The 25,904-nt window shown below is 53.1% G+C and overlaps 2 protein-coding genes and 1 long non-coding RNA gene across 13 annotated transcripts in view; 2 read left to right on the top strand and 1 right to left on the bottom strand.

Moving 5' to 3' along the window:
* Positions 1–3,357, top strand: part of Letm1 (leucine zipper and EF-hand containing transmembrane protein 1) — a 74,010-nt gene extending 70,653 nt beyond the window's left edge. For all 4 annotated transcript variants that reach the window (XM_076938303.1, XM_034508293.2, XM_076938302.1 and 1 more), the window contains exon 14: positions 216–3,357. In XM_076938303.1, coding sequence (XP_076794418.1) covers positions 216–365 — 150 coding nt within the window. In that variant the 3' untranslated portion in view covers positions 366–3,357. The remainder of the gene's footprint in view (positions 1–215) is intronic.
* Positions 3,358–5,818: 2,461 nt separating this feature from the next.
* On the bottom strand, positions 5,819–21,040 carry Fgfr3 (fibroblast growth factor receptor 3). 8 transcript variants are annotated; one of them, XM_034508464.2, is made up of 18 exons: positions 20,855–21,040; positions 20,297–20,502; positions 14,936–15,205; positions 14,627–14,680; positions 12,972–13,141; positions 12,774–12,897; positions 12,502–12,692; positions 11,420–11,570; positions 9,925–10,115; positions 9,432–9,580; positions 9,064–9,185; positions 8,878–8,988; positions 8,609–8,799; positions 8,373–8,495; positions 8,220–8,290; positions 7,874–8,011; positions 7,628–7,733; positions 5,819–7,453 (listed from the first exon to the last, which is right to left on the bottom strand). In XM_034508464.2, the coding sequence occupies exons 2-18, from the start codon at positions 20,397–20,399 to the stop codon at positions 7,307–7,309; spliced, it is 2,412 nt and encodes an 803-aa protein (XP_034364355.1). In that variant the 5' UTR covers positions 20,400–20,502; positions 20,855–21,040; the 3' UTR covers positions 5,819–7,306. The 8 variants fall into 8 exon arrangements, with proteins under 8 accessions (XP_034364355.1, XP_034364358.1, XP_034364357.1 ...); XM_034508467.2 differs by lacking the exon at positions 11,420–11,570 and adding an exon at positions 10,595–10,739; XM_034508466.2 differs by having other exon boundaries at positions 9,432–9,577; positions 20,855–21,039.
* On the top strand, positions 17,134–19,733 carry LOC143443079 (uncharacterized). The gene is made up of 3 exons (XR_013111793.1): positions 17,134–17,258; positions 17,641–18,217; positions 18,812–19,733. It is a non-coding gene; the product is annotated as an uncharacterized LOC143443079 (long non-coding RNA).
* Positions 21,041–25,904: the final 4,864 nt, after the last annotated feature.

Below are 25,904 nucleotides of genomic sequence, written 5' to 3'. Positions count from 1 at the left end.
CTTGCTGTGAAGTCTATGGCACTTGGAGGTCTGAGACTTGAGTGCCAGAGACACAGGTGAAACCCAGATACCCATAGCAAGCAGTAAAATGGCAAGTGCCCCGCCAAGAGGAAGGCTCAGAGGAGGAGTCAGGTGCTGTCTCCCAGAGCTGTTGAGTGTCAGCAGATGGTTAGGTGGTGGAGCACCTCCTAAGTCTCCCTTCCCTGTGTGTGTAGGTAATCGACTTGGTGAACAAAGAAGATGTTCAGATTTCTACCACCCAGGTAGCCGAAATTGTGGCTACACTAGAGAAGGAAGAAAAGGTGGAAGAGAAAGAAAAGGCCAAGGAAAAGGCTGAGAAAGAGGCGGCAGAAGTGAAGAATTAGAACTGCCGGCTTTCAGTCTTACAAGGTTTGCCGTTCTCATGCTGCGCCAGCACGGTGGCATGACACAGTGATTGCTTTGAGCTGATTCTTAGTGACAAATCTAATATTTTGTCTGGAATAAATCAGAAACTTCCATAATGAAGCCATTTTTAATTTTCATCATTCCACGAAGATTCAGTCCAGCTGGAGCAGGAGAGGGTGGCTGTGTCTGGACTCATGCCATGGTGTGGTACTAACCGGCTCTAACTTGGGTTAAGGTACAGCTGCCAATAGGATCATAGCCCCACACTGACCTCTAGCTTCAGAGATGGCTCTGGCCAGGCTCGGTAGGAAGGCATTTCTCTGTATATGTCCTTACAGGATTGGAGCGAGCCTCCATCCTGTGAGAGGAGAGTGAGAACCAACTGGCCCCCCAGCACCTGTGTGGACCCAAGAGGATGTGCCTGTGTGTCCTCAGAGGCCTCGGGCTAGGAGTTAGTCAAATACAAATGCAGGCCGCTCTGCTCTGAAGACACTGCCATCAGTCTGAGGGATTGAGATTCCTAAATGCCAGCGTACATAGATCTGTCTGCTCACACCTCCAGAGTTGTCTTAACCGCAGGTCCCTGACAGCAGTGTCTGTGCCCTGTATGGATTCCAAGGCATTTTGACTAGAGCGCTCTCAATTCACCATTGATGTCTACTTAATAATTCTTTAACTGACTAGTACTAAATTTTCATACATGACCGTCCGCCTAATTCATGAGTAATTCCTAATATAGTGGGTGACACACATTCAAGAGACTTTGAAAATGAAATCTTGTTGGGCAGTGGTGGCACATGCCTTTAATCCCAGCACTTGGGAGGCAGAGGCAGGCGGATTTCTGAGTTTGAGGCCAGCCTGGTCTACCGAGTGAGTTCCAGGACAGCCAGGACTACACAGAGAAACCCTGTCTCGAAAAACCAGACCAAAAAAGAAAGAAAGAAAATGAAATCTTTTCTGTTGTGCATCCACATTGCTGAGCAGGCCCAGGGGATAGAACTGACGTCTGCAACTTGAATATACCTAAGGGTTTGTGTGGCTTTTAACATAAAATTCAAGTCCCATCTCACAGAACAGTGTGCAAGATGGAGATTCACAGGGGAATTTCTGTATGCTGTTGGCTCAAGGCTCCAACATCTTTAGCACAAACGCTCATGGCTGTGCACCAGCCACCAAGGAGTGAGGAAGTAGTCCTTTGCTGCCACAGAGCTTTCAGCATGGTGGTCCCTGCCCACCAGCAGCTCACTGGCACCCCTCTGAGTCGATGGTCCAGAGCTCTTTGCTGAGTGGCCGCTAGCCTTTCTCATTTGGAAATGGCTCCTTGGACAGGCCAGGGTGTCCTGTGGCCTCACCACCACCTTCATGTTGTAACCCCATCCTGGGAGCACAGAGAGAGGAAGATCGTGAGTTCCACTTGGGCTACTCAGTAAGACCCTGTCCAGGAAAAAAGAGATTGTTGACTCCAGACAGGATTTGGAACATGTACAGAGACGCAGCAAGCAGAATGGACCTTTCTTTCAGTTTCTTGAAACTTCTTTCTTGACTGTTAAAGGAAACATATGATGCTGAGCAGGAATGAGATGACTCTTGCATGTAGACTGTAACTGCAGAGCAGCAGCGGGAGGAGCCTAGTCACTCCATGGTCACAACTGAATCCTGGTGTCTCTACAAGGGCAAGGTTATGGTTACCAGTATGTCCCCACTGTAGAGGGTATCTTCTGTGACCAGCACTCTGGAGCCTGCCCTGTGTCTACCCATGGTCTTCATCCTTTTTTTGTATTACAGGGCACTGTTGGTGGCCGCGCTGGCCGCTGCTGACTCGGGAATTCCCTCTAACCTCCACTCTGGACTCTGTCCTCACGGGTCACGCCATCACCCCACTGCAGCACCTTAGCAAACACATGTGCTAGAAGGTCTACCAGTTGATACTTCCCTTGGGTTTTGGAGTTGTCCCCACATCTGTTTGCTTCACTGCTTGACCTTAAGTAGTACAGCTGGGTCAGGATTAGAAACACCAGATCCACCAGGCAGTGATGGCAGTGCAGCCTTTAATCCTCAGAAGGCAGAGGCAGGTGAATGGCCAGCGCCACACAAAGAAACCCTGTCCTGAACCACTACCACTACCACCACCACCACCCCCCAAAAAAGAAATGGCAGATCCAGGACTGAGAACTGTACTCAGGCTGAGCATTTGAAAGTTGGTGTTTCATCTATCATAACTGCCCTGCACCTCAGCACTTGCCCAGAGCGTATGTTCAAGAGTTGAGATGTCTGCATCTTTTAAATGAAATTAAGGTTTCAACACAGGAGAGTCTGGTGTTTCCTCTCTCCACTCCAAAACCCCTTTCCACACAGAATCTGGGAAGCTGGCACCTAAATTCCAGGCTCCTTTTGGACTTTTAACATCTTAATGTGAAGGACACCATGCAGTTCTTAAAAGCCATTCTCATGGTCTTGGGCTGTGCGTCCTAGGACCATGGTAGAGGAACAAGTTCTGTACCCTCTTCTGCCTTCCAGGGGTCCCAGAGCCTCCAGCTAAATCATGTATAGACATCTTCCATGTTCATGTAACAGCCCAGAGTGATACTTCTGAACCCTGAGCAATCCGAGAAATTGAATGGAAACTCAGACCACCTTAAACTCTAATGATTGTGTTGTGGCCACCAGGTGTGCTCAGATTTTAGTGGGTCTTGACCCTCCCCTCAGCCCCTAGGTGAGTGCCACCTCACATTTGGGGGTTCAAGCCTTGGTTTCAGGCTCATGGCTTGTGTGACCTATCTGAGGAAGCCCGTATACCCTCATCCTGTGATACAGCCCTGTTTTGTAGAATCTGACAAGGAAGGACTTCTTAGACTCTAGGCTAACCCAGGGCCCTGTGGGGCTAGCAGGCTGCATGATGATATTTTCTAAACACCTTGATGTAAGGAATTGACTGAATAAAGTGCCACTGATGACCTGTCTGCTGTATAATAGTGTGTTCAAGTTGGTAGTTTCCACACCTAACCAGGCTCTCCCAGCCTGCCAATGCTCAGATGACCACAGACTAGTCAGCTCATAGCCCAACCTTTTCTTCTCAAGAGCTATACAGGGTGGGCAGGAGCTAGGACCTTGGCTGGGAATCCCATGGAAATGTGGTCTGTGCCCACACAGAATCTACTGCTCAGTCCAGAGACAGGATCCAGCCATGGGGTTGTATGGAGGACAGAGGGCCTGGTGGAGGCAATTCCCCAAGCCCCACCTTGTGCTTGCTTTTGGGACCTTAGCTGGGAGGTGGGTCTGGGTGTTAGGATAAAGTTACAGTATTCATCTTCTGATCTTATCAGTGGCAGCTGCCCTGAGCCCAGGACACCAGAATGTAGTGTGTGGCCTCCTGTAGCCATTCTTGGTGTCTTCTAGAATGCTTGACTGAGGTGACATTGGTCCCCAGGCTCAAGAAGTACAAGTCTCAGAGCAAGGGTAGGAACTGCTTGTTGGTGAAGGACAGTCATTTAAAGGGCACAGCACGCCCATGGCTATATTGAGAACAAAGCAAAGTTCCGATGAGGTCGACTTAGACAGTAAATTCAGGTCCCATCCCTACGTGACTCTTGAGAAAAGCCTTGTGTGCCAGGGAGTGGGTGTGTGATCATGCCTGAGTCTCACTGGAAAAACAGGACATTTGACACACAACTTGTTTCTTCCCTTCTTGGGAAGATAATTTTTTTTATCTGTTTTGCCTGCAAGTATGTACGCGTACCATGTGTACCTCCAGTGCCCGCAGACCAGAAGATTATATCCCCCGAAATTGGAATTACGGTTTTGACCATCATGTGGGTATTGGGAATAAAACCGAGTCCTCTGCTAGAGCAGAAAATACTCTAAATAAATCAGAGTCATCTCTACAAATCAGAGAATTCTTGCTGGTGGTCTTCAGAACACTAGGACCTACCCTAACCCAGGATGATAGCCAGCCACTGGTCGGTGACAGTAAGCAGGAGTTTCCTGGGAGCCAGCCTGTTCCTGATACTAGCCAGAGCAAGCCAGGAAACCATCCACCATCATTACTACCCATGTTCAAAAGGTAATGCAGTGGAATAGACTTCCTCCAGAGGAGACTGCACAGCAAAAGGAACCTGACTTAGTTCATGGGAGATCTGAGTGCAAATCCAGTGTTTGGTGACATAGCCACACTTACTGTGTTCTCACAGGGCAGTGACCACCCAGGAAATCCTGGTGGTGCAGTAGCCTCACCTATGGCCCCCGTCCCTCTCAGGACCACTCCTGTCCCCATGGACCAACACGTTGATGCTAGCTTTCCCTAGATTGCCAAGAGCCCTGGACTTGAAAAGGGCTCCCAGATTAACATACAAAGCTATGCTCAGAATGGCACTAGAGGGCGCTACAGGCTGCCACACAGCTATCTTGGGTAGTTGATCTAGTTTCAGGGATAAGAATGCATCCTCCTGGTGCCACTCCCCTACACATACTTGCACACACGTACTGATATATGCACACATGCTGTTCTGCAGGCTTTAGTCAGATCCTCTGCCATCTGCCTAGTCACTATCATCATATGTCTGTGTGGCTCTGAGTCCTTGAAACTATCTGGTGTCCCTCAAGACGATGCTGTGGGTAACCAACAGAGAGCCAAGGCCTCCCTGAAGATCTCAAGCTTCTATTTCAGTCTGGAGCCAAGTCATCTTGACTTTAAAAACAAAAATGCCCTCACCTAGAAGGTAGGCTTGATCCTAGCAAGGGTGGAACCAGGGTGCACGTTCATTCAGCCCCAGGTCTTCTCCCAAGGTTAGAAAGTATGATAGACAAAATGAATGTAGGAAGGAAACACTAAGTTGTCTACACGTTGTCCTGGAACTCATTATGTAGACTCATTATCTTCGCCTTAAATACAGAGGTTGCCGGGAGTTGGTGGTGCACGCCTTTAATCCCAGCACTTGGGAGGCAGAGGCAGGCGGATTTCTGAGTTCGAGGCCAGCCTGGTCTACAGAGTGAGTTCCAGGACAGCCAGGACTACACAGAGAAACCCTGTCTCGAAACACAAAAGAAAAAAAAAAAAATACAGAGGTCACTTGCACCATGCCTGGCTCAATGTAGATTGCTTAAACATGGGGTTTGGCTACCTGCCTTTTCCCCAGAGGACTTTCAACTATAATTAAGTACCCTGTCCTCATAAGATCCCTCCCACCAGGCCAGCCAGGGGACTGAAGAGACCCAAACACTTCCTCAGCTGTCCTTACCCTGAGAAAGAAAAGCAAAGACAGTCCTCCTTGGAGCCTGGGACTAGTACCTTCTTCTAGGGACCAGCCAGAGGCTGCTGAATCCCCAGGTGCTATTATCCCTCCTCCCCTGGGAATGTACCCCAGAACCTGTCCCCACAGGCAACAAGGACACAGCTGTACAGGTCTCAAAACAGAAAGTGAAGCACTCATGGAAATCAGAACCAGTTATCTTTATTTTTTTGGAAAGTAAGTTGGCTGTGTTAACAAAACCACATCTGCCAGCGTGGGCTGACAAACCCATGTGCTAGGCCCCAAGAAAATCACCCTGAGCCACTGTCCTGACCCTGCTGGCTGACAGGCAAGGGACAGCCACCCAAGCCTAGGGCCCAGTAACAGTACAAAAAGTAACAAAATTGCATTCACCACTGTCTCCCAAGCTTTGAAAGGTAGCAGTCTAGGCTATAAAAGTCTAGAAGCACTGTATAGGAAGTGTTAAGCCTACAGCAAAACAACTTGTAAAAACTCAATAAATTATAGATAAACTTGTAACATATCTATTAACATCTGAACCTTCTTGCAGGGCCAACCCCTCCCTGGGCACAGGCTCCTGCCTGGAATACATAGCAATTAGAATAATCTGTATGAAAAATACCAGTTCACCTTGAAATTTTTAAAAATCCCCTAAAGAAAGTTCCTATAAAACTCTAATCCCCCACAAAAGAGGGTCAAAGGCAATGGAGCCAGCTCTAACTAGGAGCCACTCAAGTGCCAAGGGGCCATGGTCCAGCCTTGATGGAGGCCAGACGCACGCTCTCAGCAACTCCCTAAATTCAGCATAAACATCTTCAGCTGTTAATAAGTTACAACTTAGAATTTCTGCAATACCTCGGGACTAAATGCTATGAACCTGGGGTCGGGGACTGGAGCTCTGAGGGTTGATAAATAGCTTTACAAATATACAGGTCCAGGTACAAACAAAACTGCGGTGCCAGAAAAGCCCCTTGCTTCTCAGCCTGCTCTTGCCATTTTACTAGTGAGCTCCATGGAGTATCTTGCTCACTTGGGCCTCAGCTTTGCCTTTTTCCATATAGATTTTCTTATATATATGTATGTATATATATATATATATATCATACACAACATCTATTTATATAAATGTACATTTTCCTCTGGAATAAACCTTTCTGATAGACATTATGGCCCCCCCTTCAGGTACCCGTAATTTGTCTCTGAGGGACAGGATGGGAAGCAGGCAGCCTGGAGGAGTCTAGCTATGACTCACCTCCAGGCACAAGGTGCCATGTAGCAGAGAGGCTTGCCACATAAGAGCAGAGCCTCCCTGCAGGCTCAGCTTTGGGCACCAAAAAGGCCAAGGCCCACTCTGGACATGGAGTCTAGCCCCTCTACAATGGTCCCTGTAAGGTAGCAGTGGGGGATGAGGGAGCCAGAAGCCCAGGGTTGCACAGGGTGGGCCTCTTACATTCTCATTTGGTGCTCCTGGCCAGTCAGGAGATCACTATACAGCAGTGCATGTTCCCAAGGGGCCTCTGCACCCAGGAGCCAAGGATAAACACACAGAAGTCTTGTCTATTGTTGGCCCATCGCACTGGGCTGGCTGAGTCCACTGCACACCAGCAGTAGCAGGGCGGGCTAGGGTCCGCGTAAACATTGGCTGGGGCTTGGTCTGTGGGACTGTTGGCCCTTCACGTCCGAGGTCCCCCATTACTGGGTGGGCCTGGGGGTAGCAGGTCATGAGTGAATACAGAGTCATCCCCGGACGAGCTGGAGCTAGGAGTATCCTGGCCACCTGGCGAGTACTGCTCAAATGGCACAGAGAGGTCCAAGTACTCCTGTTTGGTGGACACGATTGTCAGAACTTTCTCTTAGCATGCACACCCTTCTATCCCACACCATCTATGTTCAGGCTATGCCCCCTAAAGCCAGTCCCTCCACTGGAGCGCTAAATTGTGACACCCACAGTAAGCAAGGCAACCTCAGAGGGGGCAGGACTGAGTGACACTTACGTCAGTTGATGTCACAGTGAGGATGCGGTCTAAATCCTCTACTAACTGCTTGAAGGTGGGCCTCTGTGAAGGCACTGCATGCCAACATTCTCTCATGATCATGTACCTGTGCAAGTACAGCTGTGGGTCCCTGGCCTGCTGTTCGTCCCTACCTCCCCCCAGGCCACCAGTCCCCTACACATCCCAAGGGCCCTGGTAGGAATCCTGCCACCCCAGGGACTGGGTAGAGGAATGAGCAAGGCTCACAGGTCATGTGTGCAGTTGGCTGGCTTATCCATGCGGTGGCCCTCTTTCAACAGCTTGAAAAGCTCTTCCACTGGGATGCCCGGATACGGTGAGCCCCCCAGCGTAAAGATCTCCCAGAGAAGGACACCAAAGGACCAGCTGTGGGGGAATGAGGACAGAAGGCCTGTTACTCCTGGCCCCTTACAACACACCACTGATGGGCAAAATGGGGCACCAGGATAAGGAGAAGCCAGGACTATACTGGTGGCCCAATGAGGGGACCAGAACCCTGAAGGCTGCACAAGTGCAACTCACGCCTTGCCTGTCTTCAGATCTCCCTACCCCAATCCTATGTGGGGACACATACACATCACTCTGGTGGGTGTAGACTCGGTCAAAAAGGGCTTCTGGTGCCATCCACTTCACAGGTAGCCGGCCCTGGGCAGAGGGAGAGGTGTTGGCTCTCTGGTGGGGCCTCCTAATGGGCCCTACACCCCAACCATGCAGGACCAGGGCTCACATTTGTGGTCTTCTTGTAATAATCCAGGTTGTGCACGTCTCGGGCCAGGCCAAAGTCTGCTATCTTCATCACGTTGTCCTCAGTCACCAGCACATTTCTGGCAGCCAAGTCTCTGTGAATACACTGAGGAGACAAAAGGAACCTGGGCTAAGCTGCCATTTCCCAGCTCAGGCAAGCTATCACCCATTCTTCCACCCAGAGAAGCCCCACCAGGCCTGGGCCCTGTCTCTGCCCACCTTCTGGGAAGCCAAGTATTCCATGCCTCGTGCCACCTGGTAGGCACAGGACACGAGATCCTTGCAGGTAAGCTGTTCTTCTGGCAGCCTGCAGGCATCAAAGGAGTAGTCCATGCCTGGAGGCCGCCGTGCCCGAAGGAACTCCCGTAGATTGCCCTTGGCTGCGTACTCCACCAGCACATACAGGGGCCCTGGAAGCACAGACATCTGAGAGATGCTGAGACTCTGGAGCCCCATCCACTAGCGAGCCCACCTACCACCTGACCTACCACCCTGTGTGCAGGCCCCCAACAGGTTAATGATGTTCTTGTGCTTCCCAATCATTTTCATCATCTCCATCTCAGATACCAGGTCCGACAGGTCCTTGTCAGTGGCATCATCTGTGCCGGAAACAGCAGTGTCAACTGATGGTCCCATAACCCTCAAATGCCCCCTCTACTTCCCTCCCTCTTCACCTTTCAGCATCTTTACTGCCACGGTGACAGGCTTGGCAGTGTGGTCCTTGTCAATGCCAATAGCTTCTGCCATGACGACCTGTCCAAAGCAGCCTTCTCCGAGAGGCTTGCCGAGTGTCAGCCTGACATGGAAACAGAGGCAGTGAGTATGTGCCCAGTGCCCCCATCCCTCACGTACCACTGTATCTCAGAAGCCCTAGGGGCATTTGCTTATGAAGACAAAGCTCACCTCAAACCTCACCCTGGAGTATCTCAGAAATACCTCCAACAGGCCCCTGCCTGGTAGCCACCTAGCCCCCAATCCCAGAACCCCCACCAGGTATATACTAAACCCCACCAAGTACATATTGTCCCTCACCACCACTGACCGGGTCCTGGATAGCTCCCACTTGGGGTCAGCAGGCAGCTCAAGTTCAGAAACGTTGGCCAGAACAGGACCTTCTCCTGAGGACAGCCGGGCGATCCGGACGAGGGGTGTGTTGGAGTTCATAGAGGAATTAGAGTCCAAGGACACCTGCTTGGGTCATCAGGACAGGTTGGTACCACACAACGTGGGCTGGGCATTGAAAAGGGGTGGGGTGATAGAGCCTCCAGGATGGCAAAGTCAAGTCTGTGAGGCAAGGTATGGGGCCAAGAAAAGGGCTGGCTGCTCTGACTTCTATACAGTGGTGACTGAAGACGACTAAAAATGCTTTTGCACCTCAGAGTAACTTGAGCTCCACATGGAGATCAGAGATAAGGAGGTATCAGCCCACCCAACCACAGAGAAGTATGTCCTGGGCAGGCCCCAGGCCCTGCTGGGACTCTAGGGGACTAAAGGCAGGACAGGGAGCTCAAAATCTGGTATCTACTTTCTGTTACCTGTCGCTTAAGCGGGAAGCGAGAGACCTTGTGCACAGTGGGTGAGCCCAGGCCCTTCTTTGGGGGACTGCGCAGGCGGCAGAGTATCACAGCTGCCACCACCACGATGAAGAGGAAGAAGCCCACCCCGTAGCTGAGGACGCCTGCATACACGCTGCCAGCCTCATCAGCTTCCATCAGCTCCTCCTCAGCTGCAAAGATAGAAATTTTGGGGCCTCATCCAGCCTTTTCAAACTTTCCCCCGGCCGGAACCACAGGCCCTAGTGGGGGAGGGAAGGGACCTGGGATACTCATACTCGGAGAGAAGGGGCTGATGGCCCCCACTCACCTTGTAGTATCATCAAAAAACATCTGAGAGTCAGCAGGGAACACACCCAGGAGAGAAGCCCAGCAGAGCCAGAAGCACCCACACCTGCTACCCAGGCACCCAGGAAATGCCAGAGCCTCAGGTAAGGACTGTTGGTGGCCCTGCTAGAGAATGAAGAGGCCCTTGCAGGACCAAAATAGGGCAAGGTCATGTTCCCATACCAAGCACAAGGCCTGGGTGAGTTTCACGGGATGGGCAGCAATAAGCTATAAGGGGCCCCTGCAGTTCCTGGCAGCTTTGGCATGTCCTGAGACAGCACCCTAAGAGGACAGGTGCAGCGTGAGCAGCAGCAGAAGCCAGTACCTGGCAGCACCACCAGCCACGCAGAGTGATGGGAAAACCCGATAGAATTGCCCGCCAGGCAGGTGTACTCCCCCGCGTCCTCAAAGGTGACATTGTGCAAGGACAGAACCTCTAGCTCCTTGTCCGTGGTGTTAGCGCCTGCAGTCTACAAAGAGAGAACAGAGCGCGATAGGCAAGTGCCAACACCTCCCTGCAGGTACCACAGCAGTCCACATGGAGATGATCCAGCCAGGCTGCAAGGAAAACGCCGCCGCCACCACAACCTCGGCCACCACCATGGCCCTGCCACAGCCACGGAGGCCCAGGGCCCTCTGTCTCCTGCACAGAGGGAGGCACTGAGCCTGAAGCCAGTCCCTCCACCAGTGGCGAGTCCTCTGTCCCAAGGTGAGCAACAGGCAGGTGGGCAGCACAGTGCCACAAAAAGGTAGCATGCAGAGTTAGTGCAGAAACAGGAAAGATGCAGATGAAAAGACGGGCAAGACAGATGTACAGAGGGGAAGCCAGAAGGCATCAGCCAGCTGGAGATGGGTGTAAGGTCGATGCTCACACAGCGCAGGACATGGCCCCTAACAGGCTCTAAAGATCTTCCGAGTATCCAAGTGGGGGAAGCGAGAGGACAGCACGGCCTTTGGGGAGGAGCTTTGAAGCAAACAGTCAGTTGGTGGTAACTGGGGGCTACCAGTATTGTTGAGGCATCACAAGTAGAGTTCGAGCCACAGGCAGGGTCAAGCAGGATGGGTCGTGCAGGGCATGCAGGCATGTGAACGGCTAGGGTGTTGAAGCTGGAGCTTGGCGTGCCAGGCAGGCATGGGACAGAGTCATTACCTGCTTGGGGCCCGTGAACACGCAGCCAAAAGGCCTTCTCAGCCACGCCTATGAAATTGGTGGCTCGACAGAGGTACTCGCCCCCGTCCCGCTCCGACACATTGGCCAGGCGGAGGCGTGCGTCTGCCTCCACATTCTCACTGATCCAGGACTGCGGGGACAAGAGACTGGGCTCAGGCACACCCCGAGCCAGCTCCTGAAGGATGTGAGGATGAGGCAGGGTAAGGGAGCTCCCCAGAGATGGGCAGGGGGCTGGGCAGCAACACCTGGAAAGCTGCCTGGAGAGTGGTAGGCATGATTTTAGAAAGAGGCCTTCTCTCCACGTCTGTCACCACGTTTGTCTAACATACATGCTTACATACACACATACACAGAGAGTGGAGGAGAGAGGAAAGGGGAAGAGAGACAAAACCTGTAACCCACAGCCTCTAAATCCTCACCCCAGGGATCATTTTAGGGCACCTAGCTTATTCTCATGAACATCCACACCCATGGTATGGGACGCATCAAACACCCCAGTGGCCGCCTCCTCAACAGCCAAGATTCCTGTTCCAACCAGTCCCTATTCCCCTCCCCAACCAGACCTCCTTGTCTCTCAACAGCTGTTTTCTTTGAGCTTCCAGTGTCGCAAAGTCCTGACTCTGGTATGGAACATGCTACAGGCAGAGGGAGGGCAGGACAGAGCCAGTGCTAAATGCAAGCAGATGACACCAGCCAATCCAGGACAGCTGGAAAATGTCTAGCCAGTCCCCTGGGGTCCGGAGGGTAATAACTCAGCAGTCATCCTCCTGCCCTGGGCCACCGTAACTGTCACCCAAGAGAAGACTTCTGCAGGCTCAGCCCTTGGAGCCAAGTCCCATGGCACGGCACAAGAACAGAGAACCTGCCTGGAGCTCAGAGTAGGTGACATGCACTGGGACTATGCACTGGGACTAAGCTGCCCCTTCTCAGAAGCTCCAACACCTCAGTCAGTAAATTCCAACATATCCCTCAGCCAAGAGGGACATACATATGGGCCAAGGCCAGGGCAGCCCCAGCTGAATCACCCACCCAGCCAGCCACCAGATGGTGGCAGAGCCTACCTTGAGCACAGTGACGTAGGGTGTGCCGTCAGGGCCCACCTTGCTGCCATTCACTTCCACGTGCTTCAGCCACTGGATGTGTGGCTGGGCATCACTGTACACCTTGCAGTGGAACTCCACATCACTGCCCAGAATGGCTGTCTGGTTAGCCGGCAGCCCAGCCTGCAGGATGGGCCGGTGTGGGGAGCGCTCTGCAAGAGGCAGTCAGGTCAGGGGCAGTGGGCCAAGGGGCCCAGGGATGCCCTGCCTTAGCCACCTGGGCTGACCCTCACCTAGCACATCCAAGGTGTACGTCTGCCGGATGCTGCCAAACTTGTTCTCAACCACGCAGGTATAGTTGCCACGATCAGAGGGCACCACACTTTCCATGACCAAGCTCCACTGCTGGTGCCGAAGCTGCAGGTAGGTAGTCCATGAGTAGATGCAAGATATACCTTGTCTGCAGCCCCCTGCCCCTCCCCCAGACCTACCTTGATGCCCCCAATGCGATGCTCCCCCCGGAATTCTTTGCCGTTCTTCAGCCAGGAGATGGAGGGGGTAGGGTTGCCAGCAGCTGGGCAGCGGAAGCGGACAGTGTTTGCAGCTGGCACAGCCAGCAGTTTCTTATCCATACGCTCTGGTCGAGTCCAATAAGGAGCCCCTGATGGCAGAAATGCCCGTAACAGCTATAATCAGTGCCTTCCAGAATTTTACCTGCCCACCCTCTAGTCTGTTCCCCCTTCTGTATTGAGAGTTCTTTGCTTTGTCTAACAGGCTCCCTGAACCTGAACATTGCATTTACAGTCACCCTGCTCTCAGATTTGAATGTATCTTCTCCTTGCCTTTTGGTGCAGGCCCACAGGTGGAGGTCCCCAGAAGGTAGATCCCGGTAGGATGCAGATCTAGGGAGGCAGCTAGGCCAGGTCATCTCACCAGTCCACAAAACCCGAGCCAGAGTCTGCACTGCCCAGGGCCTGGCCTACTCCCTTCAGGTCTTGCTTCCCCCCACTGAGTGCTCTGAGTCCTCTGGGTGGAAGAAGTAGTAGGTGGAGGAAGCCACCCTACTGGGACTCCTGAAGAAGCTGAGCAACAGAGCAGGGATCCAGGACAGAAAAGGGAGGCAGGTCCCTTCTGTAGCAACCTCACTGTACTCTACCATAGGGCCATGTGCATCTGTGGGTGAAAGAGCTACTGCATAGGGAAAGAGGACAGTCCACATACACTGGGGAGGGTCCCCCCAGCCTGAGCAGCCTTCTTGGGTTCCCAGGGTCACCAGTAGTCTTGGCACACTCAAGAGACTACAGTGACTACATTATATATAACTATATCATATATAATGCCGCCCACTACCAGCAAGGTCCAGAAGGTGACCCTTTAGTCACCTCAGAGCCCAAGCCCATGTCAGGCATAAGCACTAAATACAGCCTGGGAAAGCCATAAAGGCAGAAGCAGAAATAAACTCAGAGCAAGGCCACTGGTAATGTGGCTGGTGCAGGAGCTTTGGGGGGGGGGGGGGCAACTGGATTAGAAATTCTGCTCTGAGCAACCTGGTAGCCAAAAGAAAAAGGGAAATGAGAAGCCAAACAACTCCTCAGTACAGTAGTCTCTGTTGGCGTCAGTGCTAGACTCCTACGTAGAGTCCACTCTAAAATCTCATACAGGCCCCTGTACCCACTCTCCTTGCCCCCATACACCAGAGACTCATTCCCGTTTTCCCATAAATTTTGATTCCTCAACACCTTGTCCACTCTTCCCTAGAAGTCTCCAAATGGTCCAAATCCCCAGTCCACATAGCCTAGTCTCCAAGGTATAGCCACACACACATTCCCCCTCTGTGATACCCTCTTTACAATGTATACCTCAGCCTGGCAACATCCACTGTTTGCTCCTGCAGGCCTGAACCAACAACCACTAGTACCCTTCATCCCTGGATCTACTTGCTCCTCAGCAACAATCTGAGCTCCATGCCTGGCCTATTCTCACATCTGTGATACCCCTTCCCACCAGAGTCAATACCAAAGTCCCTGCAGAGCAGCCTGCCCCTTCCTTCACTGCTCCCATCTACCCACCTGTAGCAGTGTTCCCTCTAACCACCAGAGAGGCATCCCGGCCCGACAAACTCAGTGTACCTAGGCTCTAATCTCACCTGTGTCTTCAGCCACGTCCTCCCCATCTTCATCATCTCCTGAGGATGGAGCATCTGCAAGTTACAAGTGGGGGTTCTATGATATCCCTACATCCAAAGACCTGCTGCTTCCCATATCTGAGGTCACTGCTCACCACCTTCAGGGCCCACTGCTCCCTACCTTGAGGGCCCTGCCTTCACAAGGCCATTCATTCAGATGCCACCTACTTAGGAATACCCTCTCCTCTCTATCAACAACCAGCAACACTCCTGATCTCCCTGGCTCTACAGCTGTTCAACACTTTGTCACCCCATCCACCAAGCACTTACCTGTCACCCGCACACTGAAGTGGCACAGTACACGCCGAGTGAGCCGCTGCTGGCAGCTGTAGACCCCTGCATCCTCCTGGGAGGCATTTAGCACTTGAAGCCTCTGAGGTCCCACCAGGATGCGGTGGGAGGCCACCAGCCCTGCACCATCCTTAGCCCAAACAGTAGGGCCTGTGGGGGCACCTCCCGGGGGATGGCAGCTTAGCTCCACAGTGTCCCCACTGCCAAAGGCCACCTGTTCCTGCTGGCTGGGTTCAGGCCCTGGAACCTCTGTGGAAGAAATGGTAAACTATGAAACAAGTTCTCCAAAGCAGCATGCTGTAGGCCCAGCACTTTACTTTACAAGCACTAGCAAAGGTTGTATGTAGGCAAGTGAGAGATGTGGCCCTGGAGCCTGGGGTCCTGCCAGACCTCAAACCAGGGGTGGAAAACTGTTTTAGTATGTGCCTGGATCCATCAGTGTCTCAGCTCTGTCAACGGTCTGTGCTAAGGCTTCCGGCTCTGCCCTATAGGAGAAAGCTGTCTTCCAAAGATTATCTGGAATAGGCATAGCTCTCCTGATAACTGAATCTTAAGATGCCAAGAAGGGTTTTGGACAGCTCTGTGGAACAGCACCTGCCCAGAATGCCTAAAGTCCTGAGCTCATCCCTAGCACCAAGAAAAGTCACCAATTCTTCTTCCTCTGATCCTTCCACCATTTGGAAATGTAAAATCAGTCCTTAGCTCACAGGAAAGCACAAAAAAGCAGGTTCGAGACAGGCTGTCCTTCTCTGGCCTTTGGCTCAAAGCTCAGAGAAAGAATAGAGAGCCCTTTCAGAACCCTCTTTGCACCCAACCCTCATCTTGGCTTCTAAACCAGTTTGGACGGAGAGCCAGGGAACAGCACACACTTTAACAACAGGAAAGAGAAAGGCAGGTACGGTGGGTCATGTACTCAGAAGGCTGAGGCAGGAGGATTGCCACAAGCTTAAAGCCAGCCTGGCTACGGTTTGAGACATTCTCAAAAACAAAATCAAACCCAAGGACATCCAAGAACATGGCTGGGCAGCCCTTGCTTGCATACATTACTAGGCCTGCTGTTCTTAGGAGCTGTGTATACCAGCTGGGGGATCCTTGGTCAGTCCATGCCTTGCAACTTACATACCCATCTCACATAGCCAGCTAGGAAATTACATTAAGACATTAAGACATTAAGGACACCATTCTGGTCTCTTAGGTCTCTAGCCAGTGGGCTATGAGATCTATATGAGCTCACAGGGTGGCTGAGGACACAGGATCCACATTTCACAAATGAGGACCAGGCTGGGGTGGGGATTGTCAGAGTGGCCATGTGAGCCAAGTAGAGCCATCCACCCACCCTGAGGGCTAAGGACCTGGCGTAACATAGCTCCCCCATTAGGCAGACACAGGTAATACACCTCTCCCCTGCCCAGGTGCTGCCCTGCTCATGAGGGGGCCCAAAGACTTCACCCTCAGGGACACACCACCAGCTGGGCTATCTCCCCCAGGCCTCCCTGCCAGAACCAGACAATGCCCATCACAGGGCAGCTGGGCTTGGGGCCCAGGACAGGAGTGGGTGGTCCTGCTAAGCAGACCTCCTTCCTCAGATCCAGCTGGACTGGCTATAATGTCACTTGTCATTCCACTGACGCATGGCCTAGATTCGAGGCCCAGCTGTCCACTCTGGCCACACCAGTCCTTGGGCCCAATTCTGTCCATCCCAGAGACAGCCCACAGGCAAAGTCCACCGGGATTCTGACAGACAGAGGGAACCATATGCCTCCAAAATATCAACGAAGCTCACGTCCTTCCAAGCCCCACAGCTTCATGTTGTCCTAGGTAAGTCCCATTAGCCAGGAGCCTACTCTCCTGACTTCCAGTTCTCCAGTCCTGCTGCTGTCCTATGGGGACCACCCAGTGCTGGAAGCTGCTTGAATTCTCCCTCCACAGAAGAGCAAGAACATGCTGGTCAATAGCCCCAGTCCAGGCTTTGGCCCAAAGGCAACAGCCAGTTGTTTCCAGTTTGGTCTGGGCAAGACAACCAGTCAAGCCATTCACGCAAGTATTTGCTTCAACCTAATCCAAAGATGGACTGGAAAATAACATGGCATTCCCAAGTCAGACCGGAGGCATAGGGTGGCAAGGGGAAATGGTTCAGTCAGCTCAAAGAGCTGACCTTTGATCTCTCCTTCCATCTTGTCAACTAGGAATTGGGCGAAACCAGAAACCAGACACCTGGACTTCGGGGGGCCTTGGGCAACAATGTATCCACCAACAACCACCTAGGGTCACAGAGTTTAGAGGAACTTATGACCTCAATCAGGTAACAACAAGGGAAGGACAGTGTAGGACAGTGCTTGAGACTATGTAGAATACAAATAGTATACCATATTCTGGGGCAGTAGAAGCAGAGCACTGACCAGGGGAACTCCCACACTATCAGCCTCCAGAAGTACATGAGTAACTCCCTAGGCCCCATCAATAAAGGAGCTAAACGCAGCACACAAGCACTGGTCCTTCTGTTGTGCTCTTTAAAGGGGCAATGTCCCTACTACAGGAATCCCATAGCATCTATCTCCATTGCTACATGGTACTTACATGGACCTGGTTACCGCAGCTCAGTGTTGCAGACTAAGAGACATTGTATCCCAATGAAGCTGTACTGGGCCTAGGGTCTCATCAATTGCCTGTTTCCTCCACCACAGCACAATGTGAAAATCCAACTTGCAGACCTAAGTCCGGAGGCCTTTAAAAAGGAGGTGTCTACGAGGGGCGCCTATGCCAAAGCCCCTTGAGTCAAACAATGGTGTGAGACCATAGCTGACCAGCTGGAGGGGAGCTGCATCCCCTGCCTGGAGGACCTGACAGCCCAAGTTCTGGTCACTGCTGTTGAGATGGAAGTGCGCACGACAAAACCAGCATCAAATCCAGACCTGTCTGAGATTGGTCACCCTAAGGAACTCCACAGACTTGGACTTTGGAGCAAAACCAGGACACAGATCTGAGCGACATCTGCTTTGATAGTGAACACAGCTGGTGTGGGAGGTGTATGAGTAAAATAACTCAAGAGAAAGAAGGGTGACCCAAGGGGCCTTCGCACTCCCCACCATCTCAACTTTGAGACATTGCAGTTTCCACACTTTTATAACAAAGTCAAGAAAGAAAGATAGAAAATGAAAGAAAAATCCGGAGGCTGGGCGGGCTAATGAGGGCTTACCAGGGATTATCTGGTTTAATCCCCCCAAACAACCCTGCCATTACCAGTCATCTCTAGCAGGACAGGTGAGGAGACTTAGGTTCTAGGAGAGTACCCAAACTGAGACAGGTCCCAACCCCAAATGGCTTTGTTCACAGCTCAGTAATTTCTCAACCTAGCAGGCCACCTCTCCCCAAAACATCATCTACCCCCTAACCCACCCCAGGTAACTTCCTTCTAGGCACAACTACAAAGGTTGGGGGTGGGGGGTCGTCCAGGTCCCAAGTGAAACCTGCGACCTAGAGGACAAGGGGATTCTAGACTCAGCATAGGATCCAAAGCTTCAGAGTCTAAGATCAACCAGGTTAATGAACCACTGGGAGGGCTAGCAGGGCTCAAAGTTCAGCCTTGGGAGCACTGGGGTGGTGGTGGGGAGTGGAAGGCCCTACTTCTGCAAGCCAGCCTGGGGGGGGGGTCAACCTCTAGACCCCCTAAAGGTTACTCTCCTACACTAAACATACCAGCAGGGCTTGCCCTACCCAGGGTGGCCAGGTTAGGCTGGGACCTAGCCCTGCCCCACAGCCCTTGACCCTAGCCAGCTCCAACTTGGTATTTACGTTGGTAGGGAAAGCGCCAGCCCAGACCTCTGTAAACTTCACCACGTCTTTGTATTTTTACAGCCTGGCCCATCTCGTTAAGGAACCGGATTAAGTTTATTGGCCTATCAATTCCCTACCTGTCTCACCAGCTCAAACGCAGAAGCGAGGGGCGGGCACACGTCCCACCGATCCCTGGCGGCCTAGCTCAGCTTCAGTTGCCCGCAGGAGGGTCGTGCCAGGAGGCCACCGTCACTGCCTGGAGCACAGAGAGAGTATGCGCTCCGCCCCGCAGCTCCTACCGGAGTTCACTGACACCCGACGCAAGGAGTAATATCTTCATCTGAATGCACATGCTAATGTGGTCCCATCGCCGGCCTTTCGGCGCCCGGGAACTCAGGCAGTTCTAGCAGGCGCTAAAAGCGCGCGCTGACCTCCCGACCGCCTCTGTCACGCCGCTGAAAGACACGCACATTCAAGCTCCCAGCCCACTTTCATTCATAAAAAAAAAAAAGAGAGAGAGAGAGAGAAGAAAAAAAAATGACATTGTTCCAGGAGACTACAGCCGCTGGAGAGAAGGGCTCGGGGGCGCCGGGAGGGGCACACCGCCATCTGCCTCCTCCCGCTGCGCCCGCCGCACTCGCACCTCCCCGAGAGGCCGCGCCGCCATCAATGCGCGGTCTGTGGCCGCCGAGGTACAAAGGAGCGGCTGTTCGGGCCTCAGCTCGGGTGGGGCGACAGCTTACCGAGCGAAAACCTCCCTTTACACGGCCTCCCGTCAGACCGCTGCTCTGCTTTGCCACGCTGCAACCGAGCACGGCTGGGGGCCGCGCGCGTCGCACCTCCGGTTGGCCGAGGGACGCAGAGCGGACTGTGGTTCCCTTTCGTATCCTTGGCCTCCGGCCCCATCTGAAGACACTCAGTGTCCCATCGCGGACTTTGGGGACCAGCGGGTCTACCTAGGCGGCTCCAAAATCCTGGGACAACCGCCCCTCATCTCCCAGTGTGCGGCCTACAGGGCGGTCAGTGCGCGCCCCTGGGAACCGACCCTCCAGGCCACCTACAGGATAAGAGGGGAGCGGCGGCACTGAAGCTGTCACCTTGTCATGCGAAACACCTGAGAGCCGAACTTTGGCTGGGATAGTACTTTCCACTCCGCAAAGTCCAGCCTTGCTTTAGCCGAAGCAGAACAAGAACTGTTCCGGCAGGACGACAGAATCAGTAACAGGCACTTTTCGTCCTCTCAACTCCAAGCAGCAACAATAGGAATCGTGAAAAGTCAACTTACGCGCCTTCCCGACGCGCCTCGGCCTGGGACCACCGCCACGGCGCACCGGTCCCCGTGACGCCACGCACTTGGGGTGGCGACTCCCAGCCTACAGACACCCCCATAAACTGCCGCGTCAGAACTGACAGTGATTTGCGTGGCGGGAGACAAAACCCGGGCGAACTGACCCCTGTGGTGGTACTCAACCCAACGCCCCTTCCTCACCCGAGGTCCGTTCGCCGTTGCCAAAGCCCCTGTGGTCAAAGGCTGCCCCTGGAAAAACACCTTGGGTCGGTTCTTACCTGCCACTCTCCGCACAACTCGCTGCTCTGGACCGGGAGGCTCGGAAGTAGCTCCAGCCACGACCGCCACGCAGAACACTAACACGCAAGCCGGGACTATCATGGCTCCAGAGCGCGGGCCGTGGCGTCCTCAAGCGGCACGCGCGGGCATGTTGCAACCCCCTACGCCCGGCTCCGGCGCCGGTGGGAGGGCGCCGCTGCGGAGACTACAGGAGGAGATCACTGAGTTACTCGGAGGGCAGCCTGGAAGCGCGGCCTCGTTCCTGAACCCGGACCCCCGGCCGCCCCGCCCGCCCGCCGACTCCTAGCTCTCCCGGGCTGCCTGGCGCCGGCCGCCTCCTCCCAGCCGCGGTCCCTCCCTCCTCCTTCCCTCCCTGGTTGCCGCACAGCCCTCCCAGGACGGCGGCAGTAGCCGCAAACTTTCCAGAGCGGGAACCCCCGCGCCTTGCCCGGCCTCGCCGCACTTACGAACCACTCCACTTCCAGCCCATCGCAGCCCCTTACTGCTTCTGAGCCCGCCCGGCCCCTCCGAGCGCCAGCCGAGTCCTTCACACCAACCTGGCGGCCACTAGAGCCCAGCTCACCACGCCCGGCTACGGCTTCGGCTCTCAGTCCTCTCTCCCAGGGTCTCCACTGTCCCAGTGGCCGGGCGCCCACCGGTGAGTCCCCCCCCGCCGGAGCGGACCACACGGCGCCAGCTGCTCCCGCCACCCCCGCTGCCACAGCGCACTGAACTGGGGCTGCCCGGCGCGCAGCAGCCCGGGGGGGGGGGGGGGGGGAGGTTGCTCCCGCCACGCCCCGAACACTTCCCTTCCCCGGCGGCCAAGGGGCGGGGGATCCGAAGAGGCGTGGTCAGGCGGGGGCGCCGGGCGGCCCCGGAGGGCGTGGGAGCCCAGCTGGGGCGGAGCAGGAGAGGCAAGGGTCACACACTCGACCCCTTAAAGCAATGCTGAGCTTAGGACTGTCTACCAGCACGCTTCTCCCTCCAATAAAGCTGTGCTCAGGGGCTCAGAAGGTTGACCTCAGTGGGGGTTCAGGTGTTAGGGCGTCTTCACAATGAACCGCTCAGCTGAACCTTGTGCAAAGAGCACTAAATCCTCAGGTGCAGAGCCTGACAGTATTCCAGAAATTCAAATACGTGTGAAGAGGCTTTTCAGCGGAGGATGGAACAGAGTTTACACGATGAAAGACACAGGGATTGTCAAACCAACCAGTGGCCGGCATCCTACTCAGGATGTTCACACTTCCCCAAGAACACACTGGTTTGGAAGAAACTTACTATCCAGCGTCAGAATAACAAGAAGAGCTGGGGCTACAGGGGAGCCTGCCCTGCCCTAGGGCTGCCTGAACTCCAGCCTATGAACGTCCTAGCACAGCACACCCATCGTGGGGACACATTCCATCTGGGGAGTGTCACGATGACAGCTGGTCCCTGGAGGATCAGCCTGGTCACCCAATCAATGCTGGCAAGCTGTGGGTCCTGCCTGGCAGAACTTCTGTAACAGCAACCAACACCACCCTGTGACTGATGGCTTCTGTATCTACCCTCCCAAGGCAGGGAACCTTGTCTGGCTTTCAGTCAAGCTCCAAAAGTTCTGATGGGGCCTATGGAGCCAGATATCTGGGGTCTTGGTTCAGTGTTTCTGCCCAGTCTGGCTGTGTGTGGTTCGAAGGACATAACACTGCTTGTCAGAAAATAATGGCAAGTGGGCCATGAAAACCCTTCACTGGCTCACTGATCACTCTTATCTTTCCCAGATAGCGGAGCAGGGCCCTGCCCCCAGAGCCCTCATGCTATCCCTCTGTGTCCACCCTAGAGCTGGGCAGCTCTGCCTACTGTTACTCCTGCTCTGGCCGAGCACCCCTCCCTGCAGACTGGCTAGAATCCAGTCCTAGGTTCCCATGGAACCCCCAGGCAGCTGCTCACAGGTCCTCTCCCAGGATGCCACCCCAGGAGGTCATAGCAGACATTCTCCCTTAATCTATTGGCAGATTAGTTATCAGTAAATGAACCAGAATGTGAGCTCTGACCCCTATTTCCACCCCCTTCGTCTGGAGGATTTACCAGACCCCTCCACACCCTGTACCAACTGGGAGCTGAGCATCCATCCAAACAGCAATACTTATTTATTTCTGAGATGTCCTCCTTGTTAGAAATTCCCAGTCCGGAATCTCAGGCCAGTGCTGGTTGTTCTCTGAACCCCATATGGCCCAACAGACCATATCTCTCATGGGCTACACATGCAGAAAAGAGGATTCCAGACAGGGTACTTCTACTCCTCTCATCCTCCCCCAGCCCTGTGGCCTGACATTGGCCAGCTCATGTAGACCCCTGCTCAATTGCAGCAATGTGAGGGTGTGCCCCCTTCATCAGAAATTAGCTGTGTTCACAACTTGTCTTGAGCCTACTTCCAGATTAAATCTGGTTGTCTTAAATTTACTTTCCCAACTCAGGACAACAGAAGTCTGAGGTCAAGTTGGGCTCGCTGTAGGCCCTGAGAAGGCTTCTTCCTGCCTATTATAGTTAGTTCTGGGGCCTCCAAGCATCCATGACTTACAGCCATCTCACTCTAGTCTCTTCCTCTTCCTTCACATGGCTTCTGTGCCTTTGCCATCTCTCCCACATCTCCTGCCTTGCATAAGGACACTGGTGGTTGGATTTAGAGCTGTTCATAAAGTGCAGGATGACCTCACCTCAAGCCTCTTCCCACTGTTATACTTGCAAGACTCTTTTTTTCCAAATAAGGTCACATTCATGGATCCCAGGAGATAGCACATAGACCTGCCTCTGGGGGAAGCTACCTTCTGCCCACTACATACCTGGCAGTTCCTGGTCCCTTGATATCATGCACATCCTGACATGGACTAGATGTGATAGACTCTCCAACATGGCTGCCACTGTCTGATGGCCCTTACATCAAAGAGGCACAGCATTTTAAGACTCCACTGATTCTGTGGGAGTTCATATCAATATGGTCCCTGTGTACCAACCCCAAGTAGCTGCAGCTCACTTGCCTTGCCCTTGATACCAAGATGTAATTCCTGGAAGGACAGTCTGTTTTCAGTGTGATTTTCTTATATGAAGTGATTCTTCCCAAGTCAGTAGGTTCAGCAGGAGTCTACCTGCTTCTCAGAGACCTACACAAGATGAGGCTGAGCCCACCATTCTGTCATGAGTGCAGGATGGTGCCAGCCCTTAAATCTCTATGATGCTGCCTCTAACTTAACCACTATTTTATCCCAAGGCCCTCAGGTGAACTCCAGGCTGTTATTACAACCAGGTTTTGAGGAGGTCGTTCTCTTTGGCCCATGGCACAGTCCCAGAGGACAAGGGTTGGAGCGTGCCGACAGCTAGTGCTGATGATACCCCTATCCTAATGATAAAGTCCCCTTCCATGCTTACACCTCCTGGCCCACTTGTGGGGAACCCACCAGCTTTCTAAGGCTCACATAGATGGATGGAGTCTTCTTCAGTAAACATGAGTCGAGGGCAGAGGCCAAGTCAGGCATATTAGGGACTCAGAGCTGGGTAGCTTCAGCTTTCTGAGGCCTATGCTGTTGAGCCACAAGGAAAGAGACTGTGGTGGGGCACCAGCTGCATGTGTCCTGGAATGGAATCCCTACAGGCTGGCAGAAGAAAACCTGATAGTTGCCCTTCCCTGACCTCCCCAGCCAAACCAGGGCTGAGGCTGGGGAAATGGCTGTGAGGTACAATGAGCTGAGAGGAGTCGGGGGTGGCTCTTGGACAGACCTGAAATCACATCTCACCTCTTACCCACAGGGTTCCTGGCAGGTGGCAGCTACTATAAGGCACAGTGGGTCTGGAACCCAGGCAGGGGGAGCCCTGGGACCCTGCCAAGGTTGCACTCAGGGAGGGTGCCTGGTCCAGCAGGGCAGCTGCCATTAAGCTGAGTGAAGAGATAAGGGAAACTGAGCCCCAATGGACTCCACAGCCTGGCTGGAAGGACTGAAGGCTTTCAAAGCCCCAGAGCTGCTCTGTCTTCTCCTAGGAATCCCCTTCCTTCAGCTACTGGGAAACATCATTACTGTGTGCCCATAGGCTCAGGAGCCAGTGCAGTACCATGGAGAAGGGGCTCAGAACTCTGACTTAGAGGACTGGCATGAGCCGGTTCCCCCAAAGAAGAAACAGGAAGCAAGTTTGAATGGCCATGTGACTCTGAAAGTGTGTGGGTAATTTTTGCCCTTCAAATTTATTCTCATAATTTGAGGATTAAAATAAAAGTACATTTGATTTGCACATTATAACAGAAAAATGGAATTTTAAAGAACATGAAGAGAAAATGTTCCAAAAGCCTTCAGCCAACACTAGCTACTATGTAAGATCCTTAATTTTAGCTGTGAGCTTCCTGGCAGGTTAAGCAAAAAGGGCAATGACATGAATCATGCGCTGTTGGGAGCCTGGGGATGCTGTGATATTCCAGACCAATATTTCTGGCCTTTTTGCCCCTTGGTTCACTCAGACCACTAGACCTCAAGTCCTACTTTTTTTTTTTTTTTTGGTCTGGAAAATGTGCCTGGATGAATAGTGGAGACCAGAGCTAGGGAGAGGTGCAGGGCAAGGGCAGGGCTACCTGACAAGACGAGCTACACAGCAGAAAGCAGGAAGAGCTGATAAGGGGCAACCAGGGTGCCTCGAAAGCCCCTAGGAACGGTATGTGCACAGAGCAATGCCTAGCAGAGATGGGGGTGAGGCCTCGACAACCCAGGGACTGGCAGGGCCAGGCCAGTAGCTGCTGAGCCGTTCAGAAATCTATTTTCCTAAGCTCTTGGCCTGAAACCTCAAGTGTATTTTCCCTAAGTTTTATTTTTTCTTTGACCCCAAACTCTGGTAAATTTAAGGGAAATTTAATTATGGTGTTTTGGGTCCATTTACACTTAAACCCTCTCAGCATTTTTTCCAGGACCCTTTAGCAGTTCAGCACGCCTTGGGAGCCTTCTAAATGAATGTTTTATTTTATTTTTTTTTTTTTGAAAAGGCCTTACCCCCCCCTCACCACCCCCCCCAGGACTAGCCTTCCTGCCAAGAATAAACAAGTCCTAACTCTGCAGGCTCCAGCAGAACTAGGAATCTAGGCCCGAGGGCCCAGCAGCCCTTGCCACACCCTCCTCCACCCCAGTGGGTCTCTATTACACTGAATGCTTCTCAGTCACTGGCCCCTCCTGGTATCACCTATGGCAGTCTTGCTCTGTCCCCTCTACTGGTTGGCCCTCTCACCCATCATCCCTATGTGACCTTCAGCCAAGCGTTCAGTTCCATTCTCTTAAGTTTAGAGCAGCCCCCTGGGGTGGTGTGCGGGCTCATGCACACCCCCCAATGAGTCCCTAACCTTCCTGCAGATGGCTTGGGCCGGGCAATCCAGGTCCTTGTGTGGTCAGGAGAATGTGAAGTTGGTAGTCTTGGAAGTTCCTAACAGTGCCCTCACAGAAGCCTCATTTGACAGATGGGGAATAAGGAATCACTGTCCCAGTTACTCAGTCACCAGAGGTAACCACACTGCTCCCAGAGATGTTTCAGCTGAACTTGGGAACAGTAGAATGTTTAGGGAGCCCTCAGAGCAGTCAGGACCTCACCAGCCCTGGGCTAGGT

Source organism: Arvicanthis niloticus, chromosome 7, assembly GCF_011762505.2.
Source record: "Arvicanthis niloticus isolate mArvNil1 chromosome 7, mArvNil1.pat.X, whole genome shotgun sequence".
Lineage (NCBI taxonomy): Eukaryota > Metazoa > Chordata > Mammalia > Rodentia > Muridae > Arvicanthis > Arvicanthis niloticus.
Note: the sequence above shows the minus strand (reverse complement) of the source record. Positions and strands in the feature narration are given on the sequence as shown.